The sequence below is a fragment of the Cariama cristata genome, unplaced genomic scaffold (assembly GCF_000690535.1).
Source record: "Cariama cristata isolate BGI_N322 unplaced genomic scaffold, ASM69053v1 scaffold39936, whole genome shotgun sequence".
NCBI lineage: Eukaryota > Metazoa > Chordata > Aves > Cariamiformes > Cariamidae > Cariama > Cariama cristata.
The window spans coordinates 1-18073 of NW_009623369.1; the positions used below are offsets into that span (position 1 = coordinate 1).

General features: G+C 37.6%; 1 protein-coding gene across 1 annotated transcript; it reads left to right on the forward strand.

The window, feature by feature from the left end:
* Positions 1-1419: 1419 nt before the first annotated feature.
* Positions 1420-16371, forward strand: DCAF13 (DDB1 and CUL4 associated factor 13; the record flags this gene model as incomplete). The annotated part of the gene is made up of 8 exons (XM_009702707.1): positions 1420-1737; positions 2738-2845; positions 4655-4744; positions 5657-5812; positions 6521-6598; positions 10592-10674; positions 12634-12798; positions 16236-16371. Coding segments are annotated over exons 1-8 (1134 nt in total), but the record flags the coding sequence as incomplete, so codon positions are not given.
* Positions 16372-18073: the final 1702 nt, after the last annotated feature.

The following is an 18073-nucleotide window of genomic DNA, read 5'->3' on the forward strand; positions in this document are numbered from 1 at the left end:
TCCGGCTGCCGAAATCCGGGTTCTTGGGGTGCCAAGCGTGGTCCGGGAACGCCGTTAGAGCCGGAGTGCGGAGTTGGGGCGGGGGTGGTTAGTCGCCGTTCTGGTACTCCGAGACTACCCTTAGTGTTACCTACGTTACTCTTAGCAATCTTGCACTTACTACTGTTTCTTTCCTGGTAGATCTCATCCCGCTTCTTGCATATCCCTTATTAAAACTGGCAAAAATCACGTAGTTTTTACGCATTTTTAGATGCAGCAGCTGTAGCCTGGTAGATGAGATGATGACTTTCCATGCTCTGTTCTGCTCATTCTCTGTAGAACTGCTCTTACACAGTCAGGCAGTTTCATCTCTGCAACATGGTGTAAATGAGGTTTAGTTTCTACCTAGTGTCAGAAATAAAGTTTGTGAAATGGCCACCCTTTGTCAGAAAGAGCAGGAATAAAACTCTGAGTGTCTGGGATGCACTAAATCAAACTGTTTTGAGCAGTACAATGGACCTGTATTATTTAAAATTGCATGTGCTTCATTATTTGCTTGAATTAGAGGTAGGTGGCTATGCTGTGCAAAGTAGCATCATAACTAACATTTTCTAGTTATTTAATTGTGGTTATATACTTACAACATGGAAAAATATTCCATTAGAAGTTACACACTGGGACGGTAGCTGAATATATCTTGATTTTCTAGGTAGAAGTTGCGTGTAAGCTGTTAAATTAAATTCTCTGTCATCTTACAGAGTGCTACCTCTGTTTCATCAGGGATTTTAGAGGTTTTGATATGCATCAAATACGTCTTTGGAAACCAGCAGACTGAACTAAGTACCAATTCTTAATGAGTGATCTGTTGTCAGTTGCTCTACTGGCTTTTCAACCTTTTTGCATGAAAGAGACAAAAACCAAGCACAGTGTCAATATCCGCTGTCTTTCTCAATTTATTGTAAGGTATAGCTATGTAGGCGAACGCAGAGAGTTCCTTGCTTGAAGCTTACTGGATGTAAACACTCCTGTCTGGGAAACCAGGTAGTGTTAGCAGAAGACCAAGCTAACGAAACTAATGAGTCTCAGTTCTGAGCCAGGGCTGGCTTGCAGCTGACTAAATGTGAAGAGAGCTAGGTTGCCTCTCTTTGTGCGTGTCCGTGTAGCTGTGTCCTTTTGGTGTATGTTAGAGTTTAGTGGTAGGAGGTTGGTATTGTGGCATTTTTTTTGGTTGCTTTTGCTTTGTAGTTGTTTGTTTGTTTGAAATAATAGTTGCAAGGTATCTGCAACTACCAGTTTGTTGTGTACATTCGTATCTTCCCTTGGAAAGGATGTCAAATAATTTCAGTTATTTCAGACTTTATTAACTTTGAGCTTATTAAATGAGCATACTAATGATCCCAGTGACTAATTTCAAAAACAGTAGGAACAGCAAAAATCTTCATGTTGCAGAAAATTCTCCCATGGCAGGAAAATCAAAGAGAAGAGATTTTGAATTCAGCTTGCCTTGAACTACACTACATACCATGGGTTTCTAATGTGTGTGTTACTCTTACTGCAGTTCCAAGAAACTATGACCCTGCATTGCATCCATTTGAGGTTCCACGAGAGTACACAAGAGCTCTGAATGCAACAAAGCTGGAACGTGTGTTTGCAAAACCCTTTCTTAGCTCGCTTGATGGCCACAGAGATGGAGTTAATTGCATGGCCAAACATCCAAAGAGTTTGTCTACAGTGCTATCTGGAGCTTGTGATGGAGAGGTAAGCTGCAGTTACAAACCACAACAAACAAGGTACTTGTCTGTCTTCCTTTTTTTCCTTTCTCTTTTGTGTGTATGTGGGTTTTGTTGGTTTTGTGTTATTTAAATACCCCCTGCGTACTTTTCTTTTGTGTCCTTGTTCAGCATGATACCCTATCCTCTCTCAGAAGGTGCAGCTTACCCAGTTTGGGGCAGTGTTTCTCAACTGCAGGTTGTAATCTCCCAGCACACAAAAAGCAGCAGCTCTCAGCTGTTCAGCTATGAGCAGAGGCTGTGACATTCAGCTCCTCAGGATGGAGCAGAGAATGTTAGTATTTAGAGTCCATAGCAGTTGCTTTTTGCTGCCCACGCGACCCCCCTCCTCCCCTTGAAGAAGTCAAACTGCTGCAGATTAACAAGATTACGTGAAGTCAGATGAGCTAGGGAGAGGGGGCACACAACCAAAAACTTTTTGGAATAATAATTTAATGTATTGCATAGAAAATGCTAACCTTGTATTTGTTTGATTATTTTGCATAAATATTACAAATAGCAAGCAAGGGCACTTTAATTGGAGTCAGTTGCAGAAAAAAATTGCCTGTCTTCTCTGTCCTGTCCCGCCCTTACCTTGTTTATTTGATAGTACTTGTGTATTGTAAAGGTGTCTTCTGGGTAGCTGGTTGCTTTCTGCTTTTTGTAGAAGGCACATATATCATGCGGTAGTGTAAGGGAGATTAACATTTTCAGAGAGGAGGGGTATAAACTTGTATGAAACATTGGCCAGATTTCTTACCCACTGATAGAGTGAGTAAAAGGGTAAGAAAGAAAGAACCACACTTGAAAATATTTTTTTCAAGAAAGGAATAATTAAGTAGCTTTGACATTATAAAATCTGGCCAATGTTTGAGCCAGCTGTGCCATTTGATTACAACATGTGTGATCTCTTCTACTTGAATTATGAACTGCAGTTGTGGGCTGTAGAAAACTTAAATAACAGCAGAATACTTTCCTGTTTTTAACAGGTTAAAATTTGGAACTTGACCAGACGACAGTGTATTCGTACTATACAAGCCCATGAAGGCTTTGTTCGAGGCATGTGTGCTCGTTTCTGTGGTACATCATTCTTTACTGTAAGTATAATGTGTCTCCTCAGTGCAGTGTAGCAGTACAGAGTGCCTGTGCACCATCTGCTTTCCAGTGAGCAACTTACTCTCTACCATACAATATTTAAATAGTGTATGAATACATTTATTAAAGTTTTTGGTGAACCTGACAATTCTATTTCTGAGGAAATTTTTTTTAATGTTGTAGTATGGATGTTATTGCATACTATTGAAGGGATAAATACCAGAAAGTTGCTAATGGATGGTCATGTAATTAAAACTTGAGTAAACTAGTTTTCATTGAAGTAGTAGATAGTGTTCATTGAAAGATGTACAAACACATGAAAAAGTAATCATTTGCTTGTACTATGATTAAAGATAAGCTGATTAAGTAAAGATGGTTCCATGTTAATTAAGCTTTATTAACTTATGTCAACCACAACTGACTCAGTTGCATGTAAACCATCTGGAAATAGTATGTCTTCCTGTTTGCATTAAAACAATTCTAAGATCATACAAGAAAAAGAAGTAGTTTTGAAAACTAGAGTGTCCTGGATTTTGCTTCTTTTGAGCTGGGCATAGAAGAGCTATTTTTACTACTATGTCTTTTCTGAAGTACATACCAGGTCATGAGGACAGTAGTTAGAATTTTTTGCTATGAATTCCTCTATATCTGAAGTGACTCGAAATTAGAATCACCTTTTGACAATCCCTCTGCTTGAAAATTGGGAGAGTGGAAGAAGAAACAGTAGTAGTGCTGTCAGGAGAGGAAGTTAAACTTATATAGCTAAATTTTTTTTTTTTTTTTTTGACCAGTTTGCCTGATCCACAAGCTTTTGCCAGCACAGCCAGGCAAAAGCTTGTGCTGGCATAGTGCAAGAGGCAGCATTGCATTAGGAACAGGCAACTGGAGCAACTGAGGTGGAAAGTGCCTTTTAACTGTCTACATGCTCATCAAAATTACTTCCAGAAAATAATTTGCAGTTTAAGATGCCATTTGATTAAGAATCACAAAATGTAGCATAAAAAAACCAGTCGTCATTCCAGCTCACCTTTTTCCTATTCAACCCTGGAAGTATCTCTTTTGGAAACTGGAAAAGATTCATGGATTGAGATAAGGACAGGTGAATAGGTGAAGGAAAGGTGGAAGTGGAGGTGGGGGGGGGAAGGGAAGTGGAGGTGGTGGGGGAAAGAGGGACAAACAGGAAATCAATCTCCTCCTTTCACAAGCAGACAAATTCCCAGACAGTCTCTAAGCAGCAGCCACTTTGGAAGCCAGCCCCTACCTCCCCTTTCTTCTTCCACTACCCCAGTTTTTATTGCTGAGCGTGATGTTATATGGTATGGAATGCTCCTTTGGCCAATTCAGGTCATCTGTCGTGTCTGTGTTTCCTCCCAGTCTATTGCCCACACATAGCTTATTTGCTGATGGGGGAGGCAGGGATGATGACTGACAGCGCGTGGGGGGGAAACGCCTTGATGCTGTGCAAGCACTGTTCAGCAGCAGCCAAGACACTGGTGCCTTATCAGCACTGTTTTAGCCACAAATCCAAACCACAGTGCCATATGGGCTGCTATGAAGGATGTTAACTCCATTCTAACCAGACAATGTATGTGTACCTTCTCAGTTTCCAGTGAAATACTATGACAAGGAGAACTAATCTTCAGCTTGGAGGTATAAAAGGAAACACGGAATAGGCAGGAGAAGGCACTTCTACGTATGTCATAGATCATGCTCTCTTGAAAGGCTGCCTGTGCTTAATTGCTAAGCACATCTAGTAAAAAACCCAGAATATATTTATGTAAAACTGTACATGCTTTCTCTGATATTTCTAGGTTGGTGATGACAAAACTGTGAAGCAGTGGAAAATGGAGAGCCCAGAATATGGAGAAGAAGAAGAACCTATTCATACAATTCTTGGAAAGGTAGTAAATCTAAGTTTTAATTCCACCCCCCACCCCCCCACCTCTTCTTTTGTATTAAGTTTGAACCAATTCTTACCTAGCTTTTGGAGGAGAGAGAGAAATAGTTTGATATCACCTGTTATCATAATGGGTTGTAAGGTGATGGCATCAAATTTTATAATGGCACTTCTGAAGTATCTTCAAGTTTTTATTACATTTATTTTACATGTAACCAGAAAGGTATATCTCAAATGCAATCGGAGACTGCTTAGATCTGTCTCTAATGATCATCTCTTTCCTGCGAACTGGTCAGATCTTTCTGTAGTCTCTTTCTCTTCAGATGTGCGTTGTCAGTTCTTAGTCTGCATTAAATAACTTCCTTTTCATGCCAGTACCTTGCAGCCATTCAATAAAAAATGTTAACTTTACATCTTTCTCTTTGACAAAAGCAGACTAAAAATATATACTTCAGCACTTTCAATTAATGATAAGCTTACTTTAAGAACAGCGTTAAATGCTTTTCATAAGTAGATGATTTGAAATTCCTTAATTATTGTAGTATCTATGGAATCTGTTCAGGTCTCCATTGAAAATTTGTAGTTGTACCCTTAAAATTTCCATTTGCTTTAAAGTCAGTCAGGACTTTGTAAATAGGCTTCTAATGCTGACTCCATTGCAAATTAACAAGAAATGCATGCATGCACATTGAGTACACAGGAAGCTAGTCTGCTGTGTAAGGGTACATCTGATAAAGCTTAGTTTCTGGTAGCAGTGGTGACTTGGTTTTGGGTAATATAAATGAAAAAAAAATGGCAGACTCTATATGCAGTGATTTGTTGATCTTTTTTATAACAGCATACTTGCATATTTAAGTATACAATTGGTTTTGTAAATTGTTTTGGGTTTTTTTTTAGTTTTTTTTTTCTTTTAAAGACAGTGTATACAGGAATTGATCACCACTGGAAGGAAGCTGTTTTTGCCACCTGTGGCCATCAAGTGGACATTTGGGATGAGCAAAGGACAACTCCCATGTGTTCTCTGACATGGGGTTTTGATAGCATAAGCAGTGTAAAGTTTAATCCCATTGAGGTAATGTTTCTGTTATATATTGGAAGTCAATATTTTTCTTGATCAGTGTAAGATCTAAACTCTGTTTACACCATCTTTAACAGCTTCTTCCAAATTTAGATTTTGATATATAACATAATATTTAGGGGGATGTATACATGTATTTCTATGGCTATATTGTTTTGGAATGTAGTACCATATATTTTCGTATTTTTGTCTCGTCTCTGTTCGCAGGGGAGAGGAGAAAGAGAAGTAGGATTGTTTCTGTTCTGCCCACAGCAGTATATATCCCGTACCTCAGTCATACAATGTAGCTGTTACTTGGCTGTGGAGCTCTCATCTGTTCCAGTACTGTACTCCCTGTGACCAAGACTTCTCCCCCTCCCCATGGCAAAACAATTGCATTTGATGATCTACAGCAATTTCTATATACCTCTTGGCTGGGATGTGTTTGTAGATGAAATGTTTATGAGGAATTGCTTGTTAGTTTTGAAGCAGAGGACTGAATGGATTATGAATCTTACAGGGAAGCTATTTAAAATGTTTGTGCTGAGTAATTAGCTACACATAAAGAATGATGAATGTCTGTCTTTGACTGAAAAAGGAACTGTTTGACTAACAGCATTGTGAAATAGCTTAGGTATCAAATGTGAGCTGTTAACCACACTCTAGAAGTGTTTAGAAGACCATACACACTGATTTTTTGTTTCCTTTTTTTTTTTTTTTCAGACATACCTTTTGGGAAGCTGTGCTTCTGACAGAAATATTGTGCTATATGATATGAGAAAATCAACTCCATTAAAGAAGGTAATATTTTTCTTTTTAACAGAAGCTTATGACCCTAATAATCATACTGAATATGTTAATAGTCTGTAACTGTTGATGACGATAGAGAAAGGGAAACTCTGAACTGTGAGTGCACTGACTTTTCATTGTCTAATTTTGAGTCTTTTAACTGAGTTTGAATTAATGTTGGGATTTAAATCATGCAGCGCTAGAAGGGCCCTTTTCTGCATTCAAATGGGCTGTCATGCTCACTCTGTTGTAATTCTTGATAAAGTGCCTGACCTGACAGCAATTTCACAAGAAGAACTTTATGTTCCTACATTGCGTTCTGTCTGTGTATGTGTGCTTCCACCCCCACTTCTTGCCAGAAGGAAACAAGGTAACTTCTAAGGCATTTCCTTTCCACCATTGGAGAGCCTTGCCCTGCATTTGAAAAGGTGTTTCACATAAGGATGAACCCTCCTCTATGCACCTAGTATAAACATTCAGAAATCCTTTGCAGTGAAATCAAAGTTGTATTTATATATGGAATTTACCAATGACATGAACTTTCCTGTTTATCTTTAACAGAATGTATGTATTGATTTAAAACAAGAAGTTAGTAATTCATACACATATATTAACCTCAATGAAGTTCAGTAGTTTTGAACCCTAGAACTATTCTAACAATTTTCTTCTTGAAATACAATATTCTGGCTTGTGAATATACACTCAGTATCCTTCTGGTATGTTATGTACTGTCTGCAATGGCACTGGTCTGATATACACTAGAATGCTATAATGGTACTTAACTGAGTTATAAAATAGGCAAGTTGTTGGCATAACAGTATTGCTTGCTTTCCCTGTGGCTCAACAATTTTCAATGATGTTTCATTTGGGCCACTGAGATAGTGCTTATAAAAAATTGTCAGTGATGCCAGTTGGAGACCTGAATGTTGAAATGAACACAGCCAGTGCTGAAGATCTGCAGTTACAAGTTAAAAGGATGTAGTTTGAGCCTTTCTGAACGAAGTTTGAATCCAACAGAATTTTACATATGTATATACGCTAAATATATAAAAGTATATATACATGTCTGCATATATATATGTGTGTATCTCACATAGTAAGCAGCATGCTTAGGTGCATTTCCTGCTATAGGAGTAAAACACTGATGAATGCTTCCTTGCATCTGTGGATACAGTACTCAGTTTCCTGCTGTGATAGGGATGATTCTCCTGTGGAGAAGCAGGTTGAATGTCCATTTCTGCATTGAGAGCTAAGAGCTCTGTAACTCTCAAGAAAAAGGTGCTGCTTGTTAGAGGTACCTTACCTCTGTATGGGCACTGACTTCTAGCACTGCTGTGTTCCTGGTGTTTGATCAGCAAAGCAGCTCACACACTGCCCCGAGTTTGGAACTCAGTGGGAGTCCCTTCCTTAAGGGAAATAGGAGTAGAGCTTGACACATCGTGAAACAGTAGCTCTCTTGCCTGTTTGTCCTGTCTGTGAGTTCGAAGTTGTTATGTTTCACAGAGGGATGGAGAAGATGGTGAGATGCTGCCTAAGTGCAAAATAAGGACTAGCATAAAAAAGCTGGGAAAAGATGAAGGGAAGCGATCTTCTTGCATGACAAGAGGAAGATGTTTTAACAGAAGTTGGTACACTTTAAAAGTAATTCTTATGCAACTGTTGGTACACTTTAAAAGTAATTCTTATGCAACTTACAGGACCACAGGAAAGCTTAGGATGTTTTAAAGATAGACTTTAGCATTTAAACAGCTGACAGGAGCTGTGTTGTCTGTTGCTTGTAACATTCTCAGCTGTTCACCTCAACCAAATACCTTGTGGGTAGTGAAGAAGGACAGATTAATTATTTGGGTGATCCGGCTTTGTGTTAAAGTAATCTCAAAATTTCTGGGCTGACATTCTTTGTAAGCAACTGGTCACAGTTAAAATAAATAAACCAAGATGACAAAGTCTTCAGGGACTTCACAACTTTGACTTGTCTTAATAAGGACTTTTTCTTACGAAATGACTAAGTGTATCTACAATTGATTAAAAAATAGTCTCAGAAGATGGCTCTGCTATAGATTTAGATAGTTCTGAAATGCCATTATTAACCTATTTACAGCAACTTAAATCACTTCCAGCCCAGGTTACCTTACGTAGTTGTTCCTGAATGTAATGCTAGAACTGTACAGAGAACCCTTTTCTTAGGCACTATTTTAATTCCAAATGCCACTGCTAAAATAAGCTGAATGCTTGTAAATTTGGGTGAAAAAATCGTGAAGCAAGATGCGGACTGTGGACTTTGACCAAACCTGACCCCTTTTGAAAAAGAGCTGGATTTTTTCGACAATATTAAAGTTATTTTGTGGCATGATTTAGAATATCTGTTATATATATAATGTGTTAACATTGATCGTGTACTCATTTTGCAGTGGCTGAAGAACTTGGACAGGGAAAAATAAAGAACCCTCCTTGATAATTACCTTGCCAGATATGTGCAAAGTTTATAACTAGAAGAGCAATACTGAAATCTGACAAATTCTAGTTGTTACATTACTGTAAATATAGGGCATTTCAGTGGCCTATCTTTTCAGTAAAGTAACTTTTTAAAGTAGAGATCCCTTTAGACATCTGAAGATTACATTCAGTTCTGGATGCATGTTGTTTCTGAAAATGAACTTTATTTTGCAGTGCAGATTTTATATTGAACAAGATAATGTTACCTAGAAAATGAGGACTTATGGCGAAAGAGAATCATGAGAATATGCACACCCTCATAAAATCATAATCTTTTTTTAGGGAGGGAGGGGGTTCAGTAGAGATCATCACTATTAACTTGCTTTGAAATTGTGTTCATTGTTGTAAAAGTTGTAATTATACAACTGTATTTCATTACATGTATGTAAATGTATGGTGTTTGGTATAGTAAGCTGAGAACAAAAATATGTTGGGAGTACCATAGCGTTAAACACTCAAATTTCAGGATTTTCAAGTAGGATTATAGCTGGCCTGGAGCATTGTGGAAAATCCTGTTTAGAGTTGTTCAGTTTGTTAGTAAGTTGCTCTGTAATTATACATCTACTTTGTGTCAGGCGTACTGTATGGGATTTATTTTTAAATACAATGGTTGGCTGCTGCTGAGTCTTGGAAGAGCTTTCAAAGCCGTTGTGTCATACGGGGGTGTCGGATGACCTCCGCAGGGGCCCAGCTGTTACTGCCACAGCTGCCCTTCAAGGTGGGGGTATCTGACGTACAGCTTCTTAATGCCTCTTGTCTAGTCCACTGTTAGCAAAGTAGAAGGGTCTTACTAGGCTGTCATCAGCTTCCTTCCTCTCACTTCAAGGCAAATTGGCCTCTCTGTAGCCATATCCTTACTATCAGTGAGCAGATCTTACAAATGTGTAGTAAATGATTCACTACTAATACAGTGATAGTGGTGAGTAGATCACAACACAGGAACTTCTACATACGTTGCTTGGCACTTCAAGAAATGGCAACTGTCCCAGAGAATTTATGAACTGCGATTTCAGAGGCAAAATAATGAAGGGATAGTAATAACTGGGAAAACATCAAAATGTTATAATGGCTTTGCAAATGCTGGTTCACAGCATCAATTAGTGGCTATATCCCTTGAAATAATGGTTTAGTTAAGTGTGTTTATAGATAACTAAAGGTTCATGTAAATATGATGGAGAAGTGAAATTTTTGAGAAGTTCCAGGTGTACATGTTAACCACTAACATGTTTACATGTTAAATGACTGCTTTAGAAGAATTTGTTTCTAAGATGACTTAGACAGGAAAATCTGTAAAAAATTGTTGTGTAGCACAAAGCAGTGAGCATATGATGAGAGATGGAAGTTCTTGAACTCCAGTGCTAACGCTGTAAGGAAACGTTCTCATGTCGCTATTCCTCGGCCATAATTCTGTGTCTGGAAAGTACTTGTCTCCAGAGGTATAGGAAGTTTTGAACTGTAGTGAGTGTTTTGCTGCCTATAACAAGGTAGCAATATGTAAATATCTTTCAGGTTATCTTGAACATGAGGACAAATACACTATGTTGGAACCCCATGGAAGCCTTCGTTTTTACTGCAGCAAATGAAGATTACAAGTAAGTGTGACCTTGCTTTTTGATAATCCTGAGCATGTTATGTTTTTAGTCTGTATCTTGGTGATATATCATCATGCTAAAATAATTTTTTACAAAACTACTTAACCTCTAAACTTGAATCACTTAAGTAACAGAGAGAATTAATAGGCTCACTGATTTAAAAAAAAAAAAAAAAAGAGAGATTTGATAGTAGACTGCCTCTTTCTCTGTATGTTGGTGCCTGAGTGGGAAAAACACAGTATAACTTAGAAAAAATGCAGCTGAACCAATGCAAGTGTAACTTACAACAGACCTGGAAGATAAGTACTATTGTTCCAGTCTGAGGCAACATAAGTGTTTATTTTCTTGCCAGCTCTTGTGAAGCTTGATATATTGTACTGATCAGCTATTTTGATGAGAACATTTCTTAAAAAAAAAATCTTTTGTGAAACAGTTTGAGCCTGCAATACTTATCCTTTCAATGTCTCAGAGCAGTTTTTTTTACTTTTGAACAATACTATTCATGTGAACAGCTAATCTGTTATTGAAAAAGCTGCCTCTTCAAAACTAGGCCACTGCAAAATGTGCTCCATATCCTTTTTTCCAGGAAGTTGGTGATCTAACAATAGATTACTGTTTTCTTCTAGAACACAGGGATTTTATCTCTTATCTTAAGGCTATTTTTACCAAGGAAGTGGAATCTGGCCCAGACCTTGAAAGTGGGTGGTGTATCTAATGTACTGCTTTTCACCTATTTTGGTTATGGTATGGTAAGGCTACCAGGCTACCTACTCCGTTTGTTTATATGTCTTCACCCCTGCCCCTTGCTAAAGTAAAAATGGTAGCTATTACTGTCACCAGCAACTGTCCTCTTGCAAACTAAAACAATCAGTATTAAGTGCAGTGGCAAATGCATATATCAACAATGCACATGCAAGTGTTAGCTGGAGTAGCTGTTTTGAATATGATGCTAGCATACTTTTTGTTGGGGAATTTAGAAGGAAAAAGCAATAGTTGCCAGTAAACTGTTGAATAAGAGACATTGAATTAATTCCAGTTATGCATTCATCTGCAGCAAGGAGGGTGAGAAACCTGCTAAATTACAAATTTTTAATATAGTAGTTCTACTAAATAGTATCTCTTAAGCAGGTTTCATTAAATGTTTTGTCTGTAAATAACCTTTGCTTATTGGCACTAGGCAAGTTAATAACCTACTTGGTTATTATACCTTGCTGTGTATCAGTGAGCTTGTTCATTCAAAGGGAGTACAGGCAGACCTCACCTGAGCTTTGAAGTGCTTAAGAGCAAATGAGCTGTAGTCCAGCAGCTGTGTGTTTATTTTTAATGTAATACTTTTCTACAGATAGTGTGCTCTGCTGAACTATGTATTGTATCTATTGTATCTCGGCTGAACTATGTATCTCCATGTATTGAAGGACCAAGCTTTCCTTGGACTCCTACATTGTCTGGCCTAAAGGCGATTAGGCAGTAGGAAAGGGTGCCAACCAAATGGGAACTTCACAGTACACTCTTCACAGTACCCTTATGGGATTATCTAGAAACCTTGCACACTTGATAGACTTGCTGTAATGATTCAGAGACGCTTGTCCAAGTTCAGGTTATATACTTCTATCTGAAGATGGAGTAAAGGAGGACCGTATGGTGGCTGGAGAAATAGGATTTATCAGTGACTCATGAACAGATGATGAAGGGAGTAGTGGACACTGTCTGTTCTTTGTCAGTGAGCAAGAAACCTACGTCTGATCCCATTAACTAAAGCCTCTGGTTAAACTTTTTTCAAGTCCTAAGTGCATCATTCTTTCTTTTCATGTGTTTTGAGCAGTTTTAAAGAGTTTCTTCTGCAATATGGATCTATCCTTAAGTGTGGTTTATGTCTGATTAAAGTAGCTGTTCAGCAAAAGTGTACTATTTACTTAGTAGTTGTTAAGGTATTAAGCTGTTGTTGTATTTATTTTAAAGCTTATATACTTTTGATATGCGCTTTCTTGAATCGCCTGTGATGGTGCATATGGATCATGTGTCTGCTGTTCTTGATGTGGATTATTCACCTACTGGGAAAGAATTTGTCTCTGCCAGCTTTGATAAATCTGTCCGCATTTTTCCTGTAGACAAAGGTCACAGCCGGTGAGTGATTTTTTTTTTTTTTACACCTTTCTCTCTTGCTGTCATTCATTCCAGTGACCTCCCTCCCTAGTCCTCAAAATTCTGAATTCATTCATTAACATCTTCATTGGAGCATTCACTTCCTGTGAATATTGAAATCTTATTCTGTGTATAACTTGAGATTGACAGGTCATGTAGGTGACTGACAATTCTGGAATAAGTAGAACTTCTGCTTAACAGATAGCAGTACTTATGCAGTTTTGACTTAAAATTACAGTGGATTATTGTTCTTGGGTGTACTCATTTGTATTTTACCAAGATGAATCCCATCTTATTTCCCTCTATATGCATGTTTAACGTTTTTAGGTCATTTTGGAAATCTTAAGTGGCAACAGATACAGTACAGTGCCTTACAACTTGTAGCGTTTGATTTTATAGGGACTATCTTCATCCTATATGGATGATTTCTAAAGATGTTACAACAATTCATTGTTGTATGAGTTCCTGAGGATCAGGTTGGGACACTTTTGTGATGTGTTTCATAGAATTGTTATGGTTGGAAGACCTCAAAGATGATCAAGTCCAACCTTCTACCCAACGCCACCATGCCCACTAAACCCACTAAACCATACCATGTCTCGATCAGTACGCTTAGACCTTTTGTTCATATTTTGTTAACCAAGTTTTGATTCATGTCACAATGCTTTGAATACAATTAACTTTGAATTAGTTTTTCATGTAAGATTTCATAAGGCGATGTATTAAATATTTTGCTGAAGTTCAGATTGGATCTACTGTGTCCCTTTTTTTTTTTTTTTCAGTTTGGAAATTGAAGAAAGTTATCAGATCTGTCTGGTATCATTTGTTCTTCATAAACCTACTTCCATTATTCTTTGTCAGTTCTTCCTCTTTTTTCTTTATTCTTAACTTTATTTTACTTCTAATTGCCTTCCTGTCTCCAACCTCGCCCTCCCCCCAAAAATTGCTACTAGGTCAAGTTGTAGGTGGGTTGAGGAGTGGGAATGTTGAAATACTGATTGGAGGAGGAGTATATTTTTATTATTGAATGATGCAGTTATATATGCATTATTCAGCGTAACTCTTTGTGTGCTCCTATATTGCATTAAAGATTAAGAGGGGCTGTTTGCATGTTCCTTTAATCTACAGGTAGTTTTCATTTTCTTCCTGTCTTGCAATAATATTTTAAATGTAATTAGGTATTGCAGTTCCTTTGTGGGTTTGTTTTCTTTTTTTTTAAATTCTTACAGTATTAAACAATATGGTTAGCAGCTCCTGTGATCTGCAGATTTTCTTTTCTATGGAATTGCGTATCACCACTTTTGTGAATATTACTAAGTTAAGCACATCATTCAGGGGAAGTTTGCAGATCCCATAATGCAATGGTAAGAGGCTTTGTTCCACGTTATAGCAGATTGTTGCCAAGGCCTGTGGAAGGAACTTTCCTCTTTGTCTCCCCTTTCTTCCCCCCGCTCTGTGTGGTAGCTGTAAATCCAGTGAGCAAAGGCCTTACAAATGAAGAACTTAGTCTCATGTAAGCTGACTAGGACATTCTGGAACACTTAAAATTCTTTAGAAGCTGGGCTTTTTCAGAATTGCACAGTTGCAGTTAATCCCGTGGAATGGAGAAAAGTCTCCACATGGAAGATCTGATCCCTCTTGGAAAGCTGAGAGGGCAGTTAAGAGTATCTGTAAACAAGGATCCTGATGGTATTCCAGTTTTAACTTTTGATCTCCTGCCAGTCTGAAAAACTCCTAACTTCCATTGCTTTCTATTTTAATTTAAAATGAAAATTCAAATTAGGAAATTGATTAGCCATAAGAAATAAAATTTATTATGAAGTTGATTAAATTTAGTAAATTCTTGGTAAACAGAACCGGATGTCTGTGTGAATTTTTTAAGTGACAGATCCAGATTATTTGGCCCGGTTTTGTGTTATGTTTTTTTTTTGTTTGTTTTTTGTGTTTTTTTGTGTGGGGTTTTTTTTTTTCCCCCTGAGAACAATATTTAATGACTTGTGATGACAGCAACAGGAGAGGGAAAGGCTGAAGTACTTAGTTCCCCAAAGGTGGGTGAAGAATAGCTTTGTTACCGAGTGAGACAGTAAATGAGAGTTAAGCAGAGAAATGCTTATGAAAATGTGTTTGTGCACATATGCTATTAAACATCAACATCAGTAAAAAGCTGATGTGACTGTTAATGTTTTCTGAAGGTACTTGTGCTCAGTCTTTCATATGGTTGCTCTTGTAGAGCATCACTTGAGTGTGGATTAAAAGAGGTGGTTAAGCTTATTAAAGCTTATTTAAGGTGATATATTGATTACTTTTGTTTTTCTCGCAACCCCTCCAGCTCAACCCCAGTGTAGTTTTTCTGTAGCTGTTGAGTAGGTGTGGTTTCCATATTTGCATTTCATTACTACTTGGATTTTACTTGTAAAAATAACTGGGTAGAAGAAAGAATGGTCTATAAGCTGTAGTGCGTGACTGATATACCAAAGGAGTGGGTATTAGTGGACAATAAGTGGGCCTTACTTATTCTTCACCTTTAGAATGCTAATAAATAATTAAAATTACCAGAAAAGTGTACTTAGTCCTATATTTTTATAGCAGAAATAAAAGAATAACTTTATGAATAATATTGTACATACTTAATGAAAATTAGATAAGTTTCATTTAAATATTGGTTTAAATGCAGCATGTAGAAATTTTTCAACAGGTGCCAGCATTTGTTGAGCAGGAGTCTGATCGGCAGAAATTAAATGTGTGCTTTAATAATCGCAGAGCTGTTCTGAATCCTTTTTTACTAGCTCATGCTTCTTGTTGAGTTCTTGTTTGCAGGACTGGAGACTTTTCTTTGAGTTTTTAGGGTTTTAAAATTTTTCCTAGGAGTCCTTTAGACAATAAGTCCATTTTGGGAGGAAGGAGGGAAATCACGATGACAAGTAGCCAATCCATTGTTATGTCATAAATGGACAGCCGGGGCTGTTTATTTACTGTTCTCTTTCTGTTCATAACAGTGGTGTCAGATTCTTTGGCACTCATTCTTCTGTAGTCCTAGTCTGTAATGTTTGATCAGTATAACTTCTTATTAATGAAAATTATTTTGGGAACAGTATGCATATCATACTGTATACTCATGGCACATTTTGCGAAAAGAGTTACTCTTTAGCTATTTACTGTCATTTCTGTGAAAGCAGTTATTTAAAACGCATCTTATCCTAGGTTGGCCTTTATCAGTCTAACCATCACGCTTTATTTGAATCTCTCTTTATATAAATCTAAGATCAGCACAGTGTTTAAAAAAAGTCACTTTTTGTTGTTGCTTTTTAAAAAAATCTAAAACCCAAATTTTTCCTTGAACAGAATGCCTTCTGCTATTTGAAAGGTAATGTTGGGAAGGGTGATGATAGATCGTTTAAAAATGTTTCCCTTTGCTTTAGGGAGGTATATCATACAAAACGAATGCAGCATGTCATCACTGTAAAATGGACTTCAGATAACAAATATATTCTGTGTGGCTCAGATGAGATGAATATTCGTCTGTGGAAAGCTAATGCTTCTGAAAAACTGGGAGTGGTAAGAGTTGCATTTTGCTTTTTGTTATCACAACGTCTGGGGTTTTTTGTTGTTGTTACAACTGGTTAGCCTATTCAGCTTTTAAAAACTTGCTTCTAAAGGGAAAATGTAAAATTGTCATTTGACATTTGTATTTAATTTGAAAACTGACAGGCACAGTGTACCTTATTGCATTTACTGCAGCTTGTAATAAAATTACATGTCTCGTCATTGCTATACAAAGTGACTTTTTTTTGGGTCTTGTTTAATGTTAACAATAATCATCAGTTCTAACTAAACTCTAATCTAGTTTTTTACCTGGGTGCTACAGGTGAGATTTCATCCCTTTGCACTAGAGAAAATGCAATACGTTCTGGTTTGCCATACGTAAGTCATTTTACTGAAGCTTAGAGTTACTGCTTTTAAAAATTTTGACTGGCATGCGATTGGTTCATGTGCAGTTCATACTATGATAAGTATATGCACTGTAAAATAGACCACTCGCACCAATGCATAACTGAGATTGTCATTAACCTATATAACTCTCGGATATCAAGTGGGCAAACCAGTGTGATGTCCGAAGTCCATTTAATTCAACGTTAGTCAGTTTGGTTGAAGTGTCCTAGTACAAACGGACGTTGGTCTAATTAGATACATGTCTTTTCAGTTACACTTGTTCAAATGTTTATGTATAGATAAAGCCAAAATGTTCTGTTACAGTTATCACTTGCATATATTCATCTGCACCATTGTATTAAAGTATTGAATTACTTTGGAGAATGAATTTGACACTTTGTCCCCTGGGAGTAATCCCCTTTACGTAGCTTTATATTGTTATGGTATTTTGGAGGTGCTTACATTGCATTTTCTGAGCCCGTCAGCATAGCTGTCAAAGAATGCTTGGGGAATTTTCACTTGCTCTTGTGAAAGATTGAGGGGGGAGGAAAGGGAAGCTGTAATTCAGGGAAGAATGTTGTACAGTTAAGGGGATGGATCTGTTGCATAGTTATGTCTAGGGCTGCTTGTGGTTACCTGAAGCTCCATCAAGTTGTAGTATCTGCGTAGGAGGGAAGTGGAGAGGAGCTGCGAGAGGTGGCAGGGGAATGGGAGTGGTAGGAGTACTTAGGGCTACAGTGCGGAATGGGTAATTCGTGGACTGTTGTGTACTGTGAAGCCCTGGATATGGAGTAGCACAACTAAAACAACATGTCTGTCCTTAGCCATGGCCCACCATAGCTGTTTGGAAGTCCTGTTATTTTTCTAATCTTTACTATAGATAAAAACCCCCACAACTTTGTAACCTGTACAGTATTTGTGGTTACAAGCTACTGTTTAAGTTTTTAATTTCTTTAATGGAATAACTCTTCTTTCCTTGTTGAGGATGCAATTTTTTCTTCTGTTCTGAATTGATATTTGGGATTTTCCCATGTAGTGCTTCAGTCAAACACTTAGATATCTATCAGTCCCATACTTGCTAATTCCAAGGACTCCACAAAGCTCGTTATAGACTTTACTTTTTGATTTAACTTCTGTGCTGAATTTGCCTAGACAGTGCGGTGTTGGGCAGAAATATCACTTGTTTTCCCATTGTCATATCCATATGCTCATGGCAATGCTCTTTTCACCTGGTTTTATTTTCTCTCTTTATTCACTATGTCCTTAGTGAGAGAGCATGCTCACTCTCTCTGAGATGCTGTTCTGTAACAGAATTGTCTGGTATTTT